Source organism: Babylonia areolata, chromosome 1 (genome assembly GCF_041734735.1).
Source record: "Babylonia areolata isolate BAREFJ2019XMU chromosome 1, ASM4173473v1, whole genome shotgun sequence".
Classification (NCBI taxonomy): Eukaryota; Metazoa; Mollusca; class Gastropoda; order Neogastropoda; family Buccinidae; genus Babylonia; species Babylonia areolata.
Window position 1 is genome coordinate 60,909,339 of NC_134876.1, and position 15,655 is coordinate 60,924,993.

Below are 15,655 nucleotides of genomic sequence, written 5' to 3' on the forward strand. Positions count from 1 at the left end.
TTCGCGGGAGGATGAAAACCAGAGTGGAGGAGCAGACAATGGGTTCAGAACGTAACATGAACAAGTCTGTGCGAATGGAAAGAATGGCCATCTGTGCAGCTTATTATTTTGTCGGCGTCCTCAGTTCTCCACGGCGGAAAGCCAGGAGCCTACTGACATGCAACACAGGACACAGCACACACGTACGCCAGTGACGCGTGCTGTCGAGGAAAGAAGCTAATACACACCACGGGCAATCACGGAATGAAGTTAACACACTCACACACACACACACACACACACACACACACACACACACACACACACACACACACACACACACACACACACACACACACACACACACACACACACACACACACGAGCGCGCGCACGCACGCGAAATCGCTGACTTGAACATTCACAGCCACCGCAAGCATCACGAGAAAGGGACGTCCAGCTGTCCAACTGAAACGGTTCAAGTTCAGCACGGACACTGACTCAGTCGTTAAAATGCACTTTCCTATTTCGGAATGTTACTTTTCTTCACAGCACGTTGTTGAGGAAGGTCCCACCAGTCCCGCTCATTTTTAACGTGAAGTCCTCTGTGCAACGCATTTGAGCACTGCAACTGATACAGGGAATGGAAATCCGAGTGTATGGATCTCCACGTGTACCCGGTCAGTGCTGTCAAAACCGATACAGCAAGGACGTACAACGAAACAGGCCGAAAGGAACGAACCCACCACAGGAGACTGCCGTCAGTCATCCTGTTTTTCTGTCGTACACACGTGAGTGTTTCATGCAAGCTGTTTTATTGTTTTCATTCAGTCAGTTTTTGCGAATGACGCTGTGCCATCATGTGTGCGTGTGGTGAGGCTGTGCAGGGGTATGCCTGTGCATATCGTGACAAGTCTCTGAGTGTGTGTATGTGTGTGTGTGTGGGGTGGTGGTGGTGGTGGTATGGTAAGTGATGGTGTTGGGACACTATGGGGCATATAATAAAAGACGGAAAGAATCTCTATTACATTCGTCTAGAATCACACACTTTGAACAGATAAGAAATTAAAGAGAACACACAAGTATTAACATTGCACTCCACTAAGTTCTGTTTACAGACGTGAAACTGATTTTCACACGATGTTTGTTTCAATATCGATTCATTCCGTTTTATCTCAGTAAGCCTACAACACTGCCAAGTAATGCAGTCACGAACACTGAAGTATGTTGTTGCAGGAAACACACAGAGCAGCTGAAAGGCTGGCATCATCACCACCCAAGTTCACTGCCGGGCCGTCACGCCCTGCTCGTGTGGACACCTCACCAGTGAGTGAGTCTATACCGCATATTTCAGGTCACCCATTTTACGAATGACAGATCACGACAGACTAAAACAAGGACTGGCGAAGAAATCTGGTTTGACATCTTTCACTACTTTCAGAAGGAATGAACGGATGAAAACTTTACATATAGACCCCTTCCCTCCGCCTTCCACGTGTGAATCTCAAGCAGGTGCCGTTTTGTCTACGGGTGAGATGTTTTCGCTTCTAAACATCATAGTAACGTGTGTGTGTATCATTATGTGTGTCACTCTGCCGGTGTGTGTGTGTGTGTGTGTGTGTGTGTGTGTGTGTGTGTGTGTGTGTGTCACTGTGTGTATGTGTGACTTAAGTGCATACACATATTGTGTTGTGCAGAAGATCATTACTGGCGCTGTCACACCACGAGGGCAGCTTCCCAAACACGCATGACGAGGCCGCCGCCTGATCCCCCGACTGGAGACTGCATTGTGGAACTGACGAGGGCACTGTGACGACACAGGACAGGGACCCTGCTGTCGGCGAGTTGCTTCTCCGTGACCGGAGCACCCGTTGGGTAACATGTTGCCAAGCCAATGTCCCCTTAACATTCCAGTTCATTCCGTCATAAACGGTGGTCCCAGTAACGCATCTACTGCCAAACCAGTGTTCCTTTAAAACTGCAGTTCATTCCGTCATAAAGAGTGGCTCCAATCACGCACCTGTTATCAAACTGACCAGTGCCTGCCGTGGACTGTTTCTGAGGAGTGACATAAAAATGATGTGTATCCACCGATCGACATTCTCTCCGTAAGTACACAGTTGTTCATGTTAGGATCGGAACCCATTGTCTCGTCCTGCACTCTGGATTTCATTCTCTCGCGAAGCACGGTACAGTTCATTCCGTCTTCACTTCAATAACCGGCGATTTCGCACACTGACCGCTTTCGATCGAACTGCTTTATACGTCCTGTATCGCAGATCGGACACCGACAATGTTCCCGTATTCTTTTCGAATTTCTCTTTCGCTTTGCAAATTCCTGTTTCTGTTTCAAGCCCCTTGCTTGATGCATGGAATGCCCCACAAAGACATCCGTTTCAAGACACGTTTGCATTCGAGACAAGTTTCATTGCAAGTACTGACACAAACTCAAACTTGTGTATACATTAACACTCCCGTCTTAATCGTTTTCATGTATGTTTTGTACAACAGACGGGTAAATTCGAAAAGACCCGTCGGTCCGATTTTCTCCTTCACTTTGCGTATCCCCCCATTCTTTCCAAGCACCTTGCTAGGTGCATGGAATGCCCCAAAATGCATCCTTTTTAGACACCTTTATAATCGGGCCAAGTTTCGTTTAAAATCGTCAACTATAGTAGACAATTCTCTATATATCTATTAACATTTTTGCCCGTTTCGTAGTTTTTTTCACGTATGTTTTGTACTGCAGACGGGCAAAAATGTTAAGTAGAATATAAGAATGACGAAGCAGAAATGGTGCACACGTTTGTCCTATACGGGTATACCCATTTGGGTACATTGTAATTCTGACTTCAACACAGAAGAGTGGACGGGCAAAATTGTTAATATTGCCCGATTATACTTGGTACACTTTATGTCCGTGTGATAAGTATGATTTATTATATTTCATCGTCAAAAGAACAGTTTTGTTGCTCACATATGGAGCACACGGAAAATTCAATCTAAGTTCCCGAGCCTACTTCCGGAAAACAATAGTCACGTGACTGCGGGAGACAACTCAATAAAACAAAAACAGAAGTCTCGACGAATTCCGTTCTGATCCAGAGAAAGAAAGAGGACAGAGAGGAGCCTGTAACGAATGCTGACCGATTGCATTGTTTGTTGACTTGTGATGACGGTAAGTTAGTGGTTTTTTAAAAAAATTCTTGTAAAGTGAAACCCACAACAGTTTGGGTTGAGGGGAGGAATTGACAAGTGATCTGACGTTTTGTATCTTCTTTATACGACCGGCATCATTCCACTGATAGTAGTCGTATCAAAGCGATCATTAACATGTCACTCATTCAAGTCATTGTCGATATGTACATCAGTAGCTAGTCGCATGTGTATCAGTAGTGTCACAGATCTACTTGGGATTCGCGATGACTGGACTTGTAGCCTTGATGAAGGATAACCAATAGACACTATTTATTTGGATTTCTCCAAGGACCAGTTCTATTTGTGCTGCTTATCAGTGGCCTTCGTGTTGTGATAGAAAATATATGTATACATATGTTTGTAGATGACACGAAGATGAATAGAATGATATGGACACTTAGCGGCTATCATCGATCGGATACCAAGCTCAAAGGGCTTTTCAAACACGTGGTCATTTGCACAGCACTGTCAACAGGCTGCCGACCTGGCCAGAGCCGACATACGGCTGCCATTGGGCAGGCCGGTTTGTTCAACTTCATGGCGCCCACAATGTATTGATCCAAATGTAGGGATCAAATTGTTTTATTTGTACACAGAGACACATCGTTGTTAAAACATTTAAAGAATTTTTTTTTAATGCATAATGTAAGGGCAGAACAATTTTGTTTTATACCAGATATATGCAATGTTATAAAAATTACAAAAATTCCAAAGATAGCATTTCTGGCAGTGTACAGCTTCTACTGATATGGGAGGCTATAGATTCGGTATCCCATTCAATGATTCAGGCATGAGGGTGTAACACAGGCTTGCTGGAATGCAGTGAGCTGTGTGCCATTTTCAGGGTTACAGTATTGTTATCATATGTGGTTATTAGTATCTTCATCATCTGCCTTTCCAGTTTTAAAATACAATTCAGTCAAAGCATTTTATGACTGCATGTTACAGAATGCTGTTAAATACTTCTTTGCCTCAGATAAAAACATGTTTTGTCTGTGATATGATGGTAATTTTTCACTCTGCACAATGTGGAGTGATGGCCTAGAGGTAACGCGTCTGCCTTGGAACTAAGGAAGTGAGAGAATCTGAGTGCACTGATTCGCCCAGTATTTTCTGCCACTCCATTAGACCTTGAGTGGTGGTCTGGACGCTAGTCATTTGGATGTTACCATAAACCGAGGTCCCATGTGCAGCATGTACTTAACACATATAAAACTTAAAAGAACCCATGGCAACAAAAGGGTTGTCCCTGGCAAAATTCTAGAAAAATCCACTTCGAATGGAAAACAAACAAAATTGCAGGCAGAGAAAAAGGGTGTAGTGACTCGCTCAGCCTGGTGAGCGCAGTCTGAATTTCACACAGAGAAATCTGTTATAGTAATTCAGTACAATACATGACAGTAACATGTGAATGAAAAACTAGCCTTCACCAACCTGTCAGACAGGTTCTCCTGAGTCAGCCCATGAATGCTCCCATAGTTCCAATTTTAGACAGGACATTTCATTTGGGGTTTCCACACCAAGTTTGTCGACTGGTGCCACAGTCACAAAGTCAGTGCATGATGGAAAACTATCATCCATGTGGCTGGTTGGTACTGTTGGGTGCTGTTGCTTGGTGCAGTGGTGGGCTGCTGGTATAACAAAACTATAAGATTAGTCAATGTCACCTTTTGGTAAAAAAACTGAAGGGCACTTCAACCCCCTGGTCAAAATTCCTAGAATAATGAAATCCGGGGTCACTGGTAAAGAGTATTATGGGTAAACTCAAAGAAAAACAAATCAAATGTAAATATGCACATATAATAAATCATAATCATAATGATAGTGGTCTGGAGAAAGTCTTCAGGAAAACAGAAATTTTATGACTTTTGAAGAAAATCGCAATTTTATGACTTATGAAGATTTTGTACCTGACTTTGTTACCCTGTGCCATTAATTTTGTACTTCTGGCAGATTTTTTGCAGTAAAATGATAGGTAGAGAAAATAGGAATAAATTTGCCTTTATAAGTCTATTCAAGGTGTACACAGAGCACTTAAACAATAAACAGCTCTTAAGATGATTAAGTAAAGAAGTCAAAATTTTTATATGTATATACATGAAGGCCACTGATAAGCAGCACAAATAGAACTGGTCCTTGGAGAAATCCAAATAAATAGTGTCTATTGGTTATCCTTCATCAAGGCTACAAGTCCAGTCATCATGAATCCCAAGTAGATATATATTGTGCATTCTTATACGAATATCTTAAGTCAGGATTGCCAAAATTGATGCTCATACTCATAGTCGTTTCAAAACTGAAACTGGGAGAGGATACTTTTGTGCATTCACGTGTGTGTGTGTGTGTGTGTGTGTGTGTGTTGCGTGCAAAAGGCAGTATGCTTGGACATTAACTTTGATAGACTGTCAGCATTATTTCCTAATGCTGTTGTGGGCTTATGTATGAATTTATTCTTACTTGTTTCAGATTCATGTTGGAACCTGGAAGCATGGCATCCATTACTTATGAAGTGAGCAAGTTCAACCCCAAGCCCAATTCTGAGCTGCTGTGTGCCATATGTTTGAATGTGCTGCACGAGGCTCGCATGTGTCCCTGCCATCATATTTTTTGCGAATTATGCATCAGGCGATGGCTGGAGAGCAACCCCACCTGTCCTACATGTCGAAGTCCATCCACTTTGCATCTACTGAGAGCGGCACCGCCACTGGTACTGAATGTGTTGAACAGTTTAACTATGGACTGCGACTACAAGGAAGCAGGTTGCGACAAGAGCATTGCCAAGGAGAACTTTCCTTCACACATTGAGAACTGTGATTTCAGGGTAAGAGCTGTTTAAGTGCCTTCTGCTTTTTTATTTTTCTTTATTTTTTTTAAGCAGTAAATGTACAATTTTGTCAATACTTGCATGTATAATATATGCAATATTATGATATATATATATATATATATATATATATATATATATATATATATATATATATTTCTTAAGTGTTTTTCCTGCCTTTTTTGTAGTTATAATTTAGCATTTCTGCTGTGGATAAAGATCATGATAATGATGGTTTATATATTGTATTTAAGTAGACACCATTGATAGATGATTGTTCTCTTTGTTCTTTTTGAATCTGCCCTTTTGTTTAGTTGTGTTTTCCTTTAAAAAAAAAATTTTCTTTGTTTTTGCTGGTTTGTCCTCCACTTCATTAAACAAATAAAAGCAGTTAATCAGCGTTGTTGACAATGACTTGTTTACCACTACTGCCACATTTAAAATCAGACACACCCACAGTGTCAAAGTCTTGTTGTTCTATCTCCATTCAATGTACCCGTCCCATGGCATCATGATATCCACCAGTTGAGACTCATCACTAATACTGGATCTCTGCAGTCACTGGGTGTTTTGCTGACTTTTGGTATGTCTGTCAGTGCACTTACAGTTGCCTGTATATAGCTGACTTGAAAGTAGTGCACGCAAACTGAGAGTAAACAGTAACATTTGCCGGGATCAGTTGGTCAAGTGTGTGTCTCTATATTATTTTGTGTGATGAAAGGTAGACACTCTTCACGCACAGTCCCACAAGTAATGACTAACAAAGATGCAGCTCTATAACATATTATTTTTTTATTTAATCAATATTTGCCAGTTGATTCAACACAAACTGAAGACACAAATACTGGTAATAGTAATTTTAGTAGCTGTATTATATTCATGATCAGTCATTCAGTGTCACGATTTCATGCTCTGTATAAACCCACTCTTGATTTGTGAATGAATTTCTTAAAACTGTAACTGAGAAATTGCTGACAACAAAGAATGTGAGTGGCTCTCAACACACAACCACACATGGGCATGTTCTGACCTTACTGTCGAAATGGAAGACTTTGTCAAGTTGTTTATTATTCTTTTGACTTTTTTCTGTGTCTTTCAGCCTGTGTCTTGTCCTCACCAAGGCTGTTCATTGAAAACCACCGCTTTTGACCTGCAAGCTCACACTGAAGAGTGTCAGTACCGCAGTGTGGAGTGTCCTAAAAAATGCCAGCTGCAGTTTCCTGCCTGTGAGCTTGAGAATCATGACTGCTTTGCATCCCTGCAAATGAAAGTTAAAGGTAAAATGGCAGTAACGTAACTTAATATATGTCCTGTCCCAGTGTCAGAAAGAAATGCCCGTTTGCCTTAATGCTGAAATTGCAGTTACTTTAGAGTGATGAAAAAGGGGAATAAAATGAGAAACTATCTAGTTTACTTGTCGTTGAATGGTAAAATTACAAGAAGACTGTGACAGAGCGAGCTGGACTCTTTAATGTAAACAATTTGAAATACATGACTTTTCTGTGCAATGTTCAATGTTTGTCTTTGAATTTTGTTTCAGATTTGGAAAGGGATCTATATAGACATCAGGCGGTTATGCACTGGATTAGCACAAAATTAAACGCTGCCCATTTGCCTGGTCAGTCCATCAGAGAGCAGCTGGAAATTTTTAATGCACTGACAACAGCTCTTAATCAGTGCTGGCCAGAAATTCAGTCATTTTCATCCCGTCTTTTGTCTGGGAGTGACAGTGCTTCATCTGCTCCTATTTCAAGAAGGCAGTCTTGCTCCTTAGGCACTAGAGGCCATACCACTGAAAATGAGAATGCTAACTCTGCATTAGACGAGTTGGTTGCTGAAGCAGAGCAATGGGTGTCCGAAGCCAATAACAGTCAGAACAGTAGAAGAGTGTTTGGTCCTCGTGATCCAGGCGGGGCTGATGGTCCTACAGTCCATATTGCAAGGGATGCATCTGTGAGAGGTGAAGTGGATGGGGAAGGTGCTGACATAATGAATGTTTACCGGTATGTCTCTTCTGATGAGAGTGAAACATGGGACGGTTCTAGCGATCCTTCCTATACTGGTTTTTTTGTGGAAGGAAATGCTGGTGACCATCTCCATAATGAAGATCACACTGCTGCACACCAATACCAGCCCCTAGACCCTGCTGTCTCCAATAGAAGCAGAACACATTGGAATTCTGATGAAGCCACCAGAGGATATGACACAGGTGCAGATCAACAGGCTCACAACCTTGGACAGCATTTGGAACGGTCGTTAAATCAAGACCGCATGTTGGCATCAGTGCTGGAAGCCCTACAAAGGACTCAAGCTACGCATGACTACTTGACAGGACAGTTATCTGTATCAGCTCCACATTCTCATCAGTATCAGTCTTCTTCATACAGTGGACAGGAGAACACAGACTATTCAAACTGGATTTATGCAAATTTTCAGACAGACTATATATCCCACCATGCAGAACCTCGATCAAGAAGCAGATCGAGAAGCAGGAGCAACAGTCCACCTAACACAGACAATCATGAAAGATACAGCCGATCGAGAAGCTCCAGTTCCAGAGAACAGTACAGTCCATCAAGAAGTCCGTCAGAAAGTTACCGAAGTTGTTCTAGTGAGAACAGTGGGAGACTCAGCAGAAGTCAATCCAGAAGCACTAGTACGATAAGAGGAAGGAGTTCATCCAGAAGCCCAGAGCATGCTCGGGCTGAAAGTAGTCAATCATATGGTTCAAGTAATCACACACATGAGGATTTAACAGATAACAATGATTGGATCAGAAGTGATGATGGTTTGGATAATGGATCTCCTGAACACCACAACTACTGGGCCCCAAACTGGCATAGTGGTGATGAGGGTTCTAATCATGATCATTGGTCAAGTCCTGGGGGTGATTTGGGGGAAGCATTGGATGAATATGAAAGTGTCACCCCTATGCAGTGTCCTTCCCATACTCAGGAACAGAGCAGGCAAGCTAGCACTAGCACATACTGCCCATATGATGAGGACCAATCACAAGATGGAGGCAGTTTCTCAGAAGTCTCTGCAGACAGACACCAGTCAAGACACAGTGTTGATGCTGATTACCAACAAACTCCAGATTACACTCACTCAGACAATTCCAGAGGGTTTCAGGAAAGGGGACTGAGTTCAGACATGTCTGATGTTAATGAGGGAGCCAGACTGCCTAATCATTCACCAGGCGATGTCACAGACCACCAAACTCAGTGGGAAGAGTGTGCATTACCTCATGCCATTCCTTCAGAAACTCCTGCTGGACAGGATTCTACAAGTGATGAAGACAGTCATCTTCAGAGCATCAGAACAGAAAACACTGCTTCTGGCAGCAGAATCAGTGAGAAAAGACTTGGGGATAGTTACTGTGACTACTGGAAGCAAGATGCAGTACGTCCTTTACCAAGGAGTTACAAAGAGGATGAAAACAGTGCCTTGGATAAGAAATCAGAAGTTGACCACAAAAGGTTGTCCAATGATAGGGGAGGAAAAAAGAAATTATGTCCAGAAACTTCACGGAATGTGTGGGAAAGTTCTTCTGATACTACGTCTTTAGACTATGAGATACCTGCAGATGACTCCACCCCAAAACCAGGATCTCAGCTTGACTCTGATGCAGAGTGCAACTCACCAAATTTCAATGCAGAACATTCTGGTGATGGCATTGTAGCTGAAACAGATAATGTGTCTGATAAAGGAAGTGTTTGTGATGATGAAAGTGCACATAGAACTGGAAGCACTGGTAGTATAAGCAGGACAAACCACAATGATGATAGCAGCAGAGACAAGTCTGCAGACAGTGATTCTGAAGAAAATATTGCACACCACGAAACAAAGCAACGAAGGAAAGCGAGTCCCAGTGGAAAAAGGAAAGCTCTTCATAGAAAACCAAGCAAGACACCACCTGATCATTCCAGCAGTGACTCTGACACATCTGAAGACAGTGACTCAAATGTGTGTTTCAAGAGAAGAATGAAGGTAAGGTCTTTGGACAGTTCCTCCAACAGTGAGGTTTCCTCTCGAGAGACTGAAACTTGGATAAACCAGGTTTATGAAGATAAAGATAGCAGGCAAAGCAGCATGCCCTCAACTAGTCATTCACCATCAAAATCTGTGAATTTGAAAAGTGGCAAGGGCACACGTAAGCAGAAAGGGGGATCACACAAACAGAAACTGAAAAGTCCTTCCAGCAAAACTAAGATGAAAAATGAGTCAAGCATGGCACTGAAGGAAGGAAAGGAAGAGAAAAGCAAGTCCGGGAACCATTCACCAGCCAAAAAGGCCCGACATGGCAGTAGTTTGAGTCATAAAGAAAGTGGGTCAGCCATGCCAAACGGCAACAACAAAAAATCCAGAAAAGTAGGGCATGCAGTCAGCCACTTTGATATTCAAGCATCAAACCCCAGTGCGCCAATGAGTTCACGTAGTTCACTGCCCACAAATCATCATGGAAATGAAGCCTGTGTCTGGAAAAGATGGTCAACAGAGTCTCCTAGAAAAAGCACAAGAAGCCATACTTTCAGCAGAGCAGATGTGTTGGAGAGAACAGGTAATGTGACGGAAAACCTTGGTACAACAAACAATGGGACAACAAACAGTAGAGGAGGAAGACATTCTCTAGCCGCTGAGACAGAAGGGAGAAGAGGCAGTGAGCGAAGAGTTGTTGAATCTGACATGACTAGACGAGTTGAAGACAGCAGTGGTCCTCATGCTCAGGGAGTGTCAGCGGGTGGTCAGGGGGGAGAGAATGCACAGGTTTACAACAGTGGACGAAGGACAATGCAGGTTGGGAACATGCGTAACAGGATCGAAACAAGACGGCGTTCATCTGAAGAAAACACCAGAACTGTTTTGATTGCTGATTTACCAGTCCCACCAACAACTCTGCAGTTATTGGACCAGTACAATAATAGTGACGAAAGTGACAGCACTTGGTCCCCGTCATCTTCAAAGACAGAAAGTTCCAGTCCTGTCTAAAAGCACATGTTTTGTTCACCCTTTTAAAAGTTTCTTCCATTTTTATTATCAATAATATTTATTATTATTATTTTTATTTTATTTTAATGTTCAAAACAAATCTGTGAATGTATTTGTGATAATGATTTTGTGTTTTTGTTTTGTGGTTGTAAGTGGTAATCACTTTGTTAAGTACAAGATATGGTATTGTTTCGTTTTCTAATTCTTGATGTGTAAACTTTGTGCACTTACTGTTTTAGCCTATCATTGGTGACTGTGTACACTGTGTCTAATAGGTCTCCTCAACACTGTAACTTCAAAACAGTAAAAGCAACCATACTTTTCACATAATCAGTTGTTGTCTACTATATTGGGGAACTGTGTTGACATTGTAACTGAAGTCTGTGAGAAAAACAATATCTCCCTGATAATCATCGTTGACTGGCAGCTTTGGGAAGTTGCTGGGTTGTGATAGTTGTCACTGAGGTTGAGAACACCACTACATTGCAAGAGGCAGAGCTTCTGATAAGTTACAAAATCACAGGGGTCCAACTCCAAGGTTTCCATTCATGCGTTTGTTGTGTCCACTTTGTTTTGTGTAACGTTTTGTGTAACGGTTATATTCTGCATACCCTCTGTGAATTATATATATCTTTCATTGTTCTCTGCTAAAAGCAGTTTCAGTCATGCATTTTTTTTAATTTTTTTTTTTACACTGATTCCAGGTTGAAATATGTTTTTTCATGTCACCAACATTTATCAAGGTTCTATATTTCTCCCACTTCTTAGTGGGTGCTTTTTGGCTCAATCAGTTGAATGCCAAGTCCGTAGTCCAAATGTAAGTTTGAATCAGTCACCCAACATAAACACTGACATTATTGCTGCCCATCTTAATGTGGTAGCATTCTGGTGCTCTCAGACTGTGTCAGATTGTCTCATAGGTTCCCTCCCCTCTTTCCTGGGATGGTTATTTCTGTGGTCAGCACTTACCTGTTCACAACCTACATGATGTGTTGGCCTGTCGTACTGTAGTTGCGGTCACATTGCCTACATGGTGGGTTAACCCATCATTGGGCTTTACTGAATTTTCCTTCAGCCAGAAATAGAACCATGGTACCATAACTATTGTCAAACCCAGAAAACCTTACCTCTATCTTTGATAAACATGAGCACAGTCTTAATATGGCTAGTGAAGTGAAGTAACTCACACATAGCAATGGAAAGCTGCCTATGCTGTGTTTCACAAAGGTGAAGGCTGTTACATGACCAGATTATACTGGACATGGATTCTTATGTGTTTTAGACAGATTTTAACATTTCGTGGGGTAAAAAATAAAATGTTGAAAGACTTCATGGGCATTGTGGTGTGTGTGGCCAAGTGAGTGGGTATGGGAAAGGGAACATTCAAAAGGCAGTTTGCGATGACAAGAGCATATCAGAGGGAGTGGAGGAGGAAGGGGGCATTAGGGACTTTAATAATAGCACTTTTTTTCTCCTAAAAATGTATGTAGTCTTGATAGTTTTTAGTGTTATTTTCTTTCAGTTACAGTTTGGACACCAGAACTTCATTTGGTGGGTTTTATTTTGTGTTTGCATGCGTGTTAATTATTCATCTGTTTATTTACTTTAATGAAACTGAAGAAGGCATGTCTTGCGTGATCAAGAAAAATGAAATTACCAAGCTGAAATATACTTTATAGTTCAACCAGCTTAAAATCATGATCTGTACAATGCTTGATTTAAAAAAATGCTTTTTGATAGAAAGCTCAGTCAATTTCCTTGCAGAAAAACATGGTTTCATACTTTTGACTAGATTGTAGCTTGTATAATTTGTTGTTGTTGTTAATTTATATACCATTTTCACCGAAAATCCGGATTCTTATGAAGCCCAACATTAAACAATGTTTGCTTCACCAGCATAGAAGATTCTCATGGTCAACATTGTCAAATGGAAAAAAATCTGTAACTGATGGTCATACAAAAGTGTATGTCACTATGTGACTTTTCTTTATGTTGCCGCTTTTGCCCAGGAGGGTGGAAATAATAGGGGGAGGGAAGATGTATAATAATAAGTACGCTGTTGGCGGGATGTCTGCCATTGAAGTTTGTTTGAACTAGTGAAAGACATAGGCAGGATTTGATTGATTGACCGATACTTATTTAGCGCCTATCCTTGGTCAGAAACAAAGCCCTTAGTTGGCCGATACTTATGCAGCACCTGTCCTCAGTCAGAAACAAAGCCCTTAGTTCTTTACAAATATGGAGTCACTTGTACAACAGTCTGCATTCCAGGATAGAGCCAACCGAGAGCTGCCTAAATTAGGTGTTCATCATTCATCCTGCTCCCAGACCACCACTAAAGGTCTTTCAGATGGGGAGAATATTTTGGCAAACATGGGTTTCAATCCTGGACGCTCAGATTCTCACCTTCTAGGCAGATGCCTTACCACTAATCCACCACTCCACTCTGGTTGTTGACGCCTTACTAAAAGAGAGGATCCTACTGGCTGACTGTCAGTTATCACAATGCCAGGATTCCTTTGTCAGACAATTCACAGTTGTTGGCTTGTGTTGAATGTAGATGGAATTGATTCCTAAGTGGGCATCACCAGTGTTTTTCGAGTACGAGTAGAATATTTGGCGCTAGAATTCAAGTATTACATGTACTGAATTATTGTAAGTTAAAAAAAAGTATCACACTTGTGTGATGAATTAGCAGCTTTGTGTGCTTCAAGCATTCTAGCAATAGTAGCATGGCTGCTTCTAAGATCATGGATGTGTATCTTTCCATTTTATTTTGCTGTATTGGTCAGTTGAGCAGTATCTCTTGTGACAGAATACACTGATCATGCAGGATAATTTACTGGTGCTGTCTTGCTTCATTTGAATTCAGCAAACAAAAACAAAAAAAAAAACCTGTGGACTTTTGGTCATGCACCAGCCATTTGCAAGAACATTAAATGAAGTTTTATCACTATCAGTCAAAATTTATATCTATAAAAAAAATATATATATAAAAGTAAAAAAAAGCACTGATCCCCTTGTTAGGCTTTGTATGAATTATATATTTTAGCTTTTTAAGTCTTGCAATTTAGCTAGCATTTGAGTACATGTTAGGATGCTGCTTTTGCCACATAATTTTGCCAGCAGGGGAACACTACCAGCTTGACCTGGCACCAGTTTTGACATTGTCAGTATATGATGTCAATATTGCATTTAGGAATGTTTGTACCAGTGGTATGCCTCTGGTGCTGCAGGTTTCCTTTTGTTGAAAATATTTGTCAGGAAGGTTTTTTTGTGTGTGTTTTGTAATGTTTTTCATTGCTTTTGGTATTTTTCACGGAATCGTGTGGAATATTATTATTGTTTGAGATTTCGAAAAGATCTATCACACTATTTATGTAATTTATGTGTGAGAAGACCAGTGTCTCTGGAAATAATTTTTTTACAGGTATGATTTTTTTTCCAAGTAGAATGACAAATTTCTGGACTTCGTTTTCTTTTCTTTTTACCAAATCACAGCTGAGAATGACACAGAATACCATAGCTTGATTTACTTGCATGCTATTGATGTTTGCATCTGTTTGTATCCTGATCCACCAAATGATGATTTGCTGCCACTTTTGATATGCTGATTTTAGTTTTAAAACTTTGTGCTGCTCTGTAGGTAGAAGAACATGAACATGACTTGTTATGTGTCTGTGAAAGTGTTCAAAGGAAGTTTGGCTTGACTGAGATATGAACAGCCACATTGCCAGTGGGCTCAACATCATTGATTACTGAGAAGTAGGGTAAATTTCAAGTTCAGCATATCTAAAGAATCTTTTGCAGTAGGAAATAAGAACACACAAATCAATTTTTTTTTTTTTTTTTTTTTTACATGTGACAGAACTACTGACAATAATTTAGCAAGAAATAAGAAACCACTCAGTCTTCTAAAGAAAATCAGTTTGGATGACTCGTTTTATTGTTATTAAGATGGGATATTTAGGGTGTGTGTGAAAAAGAAAGAAAATTTCGATGGCATGGGTTTTTCACTGTTCATGGTCTTTTCCTTCCACTCTCACATTGATTTTGTTATTTCTATTTCTGCTAGGTCAGTAAATATTTACTAAAATTTAGAGTGATTAAAACAATGTTGTTTTTCTTAAAGCTACTTCTGTCATGCCATTCCAAGTTATAAACTTCTGTTCTTTATACAGGTGTTTAGATTTTACTGGTTGTGACTCAGAGCTTCAGTCAAAGAAACCTTTAAAAAACGAGAAGTGAAAATGATGGTGCAGAAGCTTCAGATGTTAGATCCTTACATTAGACACGGTCAGTGGTCTTTAACAACCATGCCCCATTAAGTATACTAGTTTAACCTGGTCTCTTTATGAACACAACACTTTTGAAAAGTAACTGGCCCACAGAAAAAAAAGTTTTACACCCAGGGATGTTCACCCCAGAGATTGTTGTCAGTAGCAAACCAGCCATAGGGTTCTGGATGATCTGTCTGTCGTGCGGCCTTGTTTTGACTTGTGAAATTTGATTGGGTTGCCAGTGAGTGAAATTGGACTGTTGATGGTGTGCATGTTTTCATGAGAAAGTGAGAATTTATATGTAAATGGTACTTGAAACTTCAAGAAAATGCATTAATATCATAACGAGAGAGAGAGAGAGAGAGAGAAATTGAAAAAAAGTCAA

At 40.8% G+C, this 15,655-nt stretch overlaps 1 protein-coding gene across 1 annotated transcript; it reads left to right on the top strand.

The window, feature by feature from the left end:
* Positions 1-3,036: 3,036 nt before the first annotated feature.
* On the top strand, positions 3,037-15,655 carry LOC143284905 (uncharacterized). Its single transcript, XM_076592047.1, has 4 exons — positions 3,037-3,157; positions 5,644-5,998; positions 7,101-7,278; positions 7,542-15,655. The coding sequence occupies exons 2-4, from the start codon at positions 5,648-5,650 to the stop codon at positions 10,988-10,990; spliced, it is 3,978 nt and encodes a 1,325-aa protein (XP_076448162.1). The 5' UTR covers positions 3,037-3,157; positions 5,644-5,647; the 3' UTR covers positions 10,991-15,655.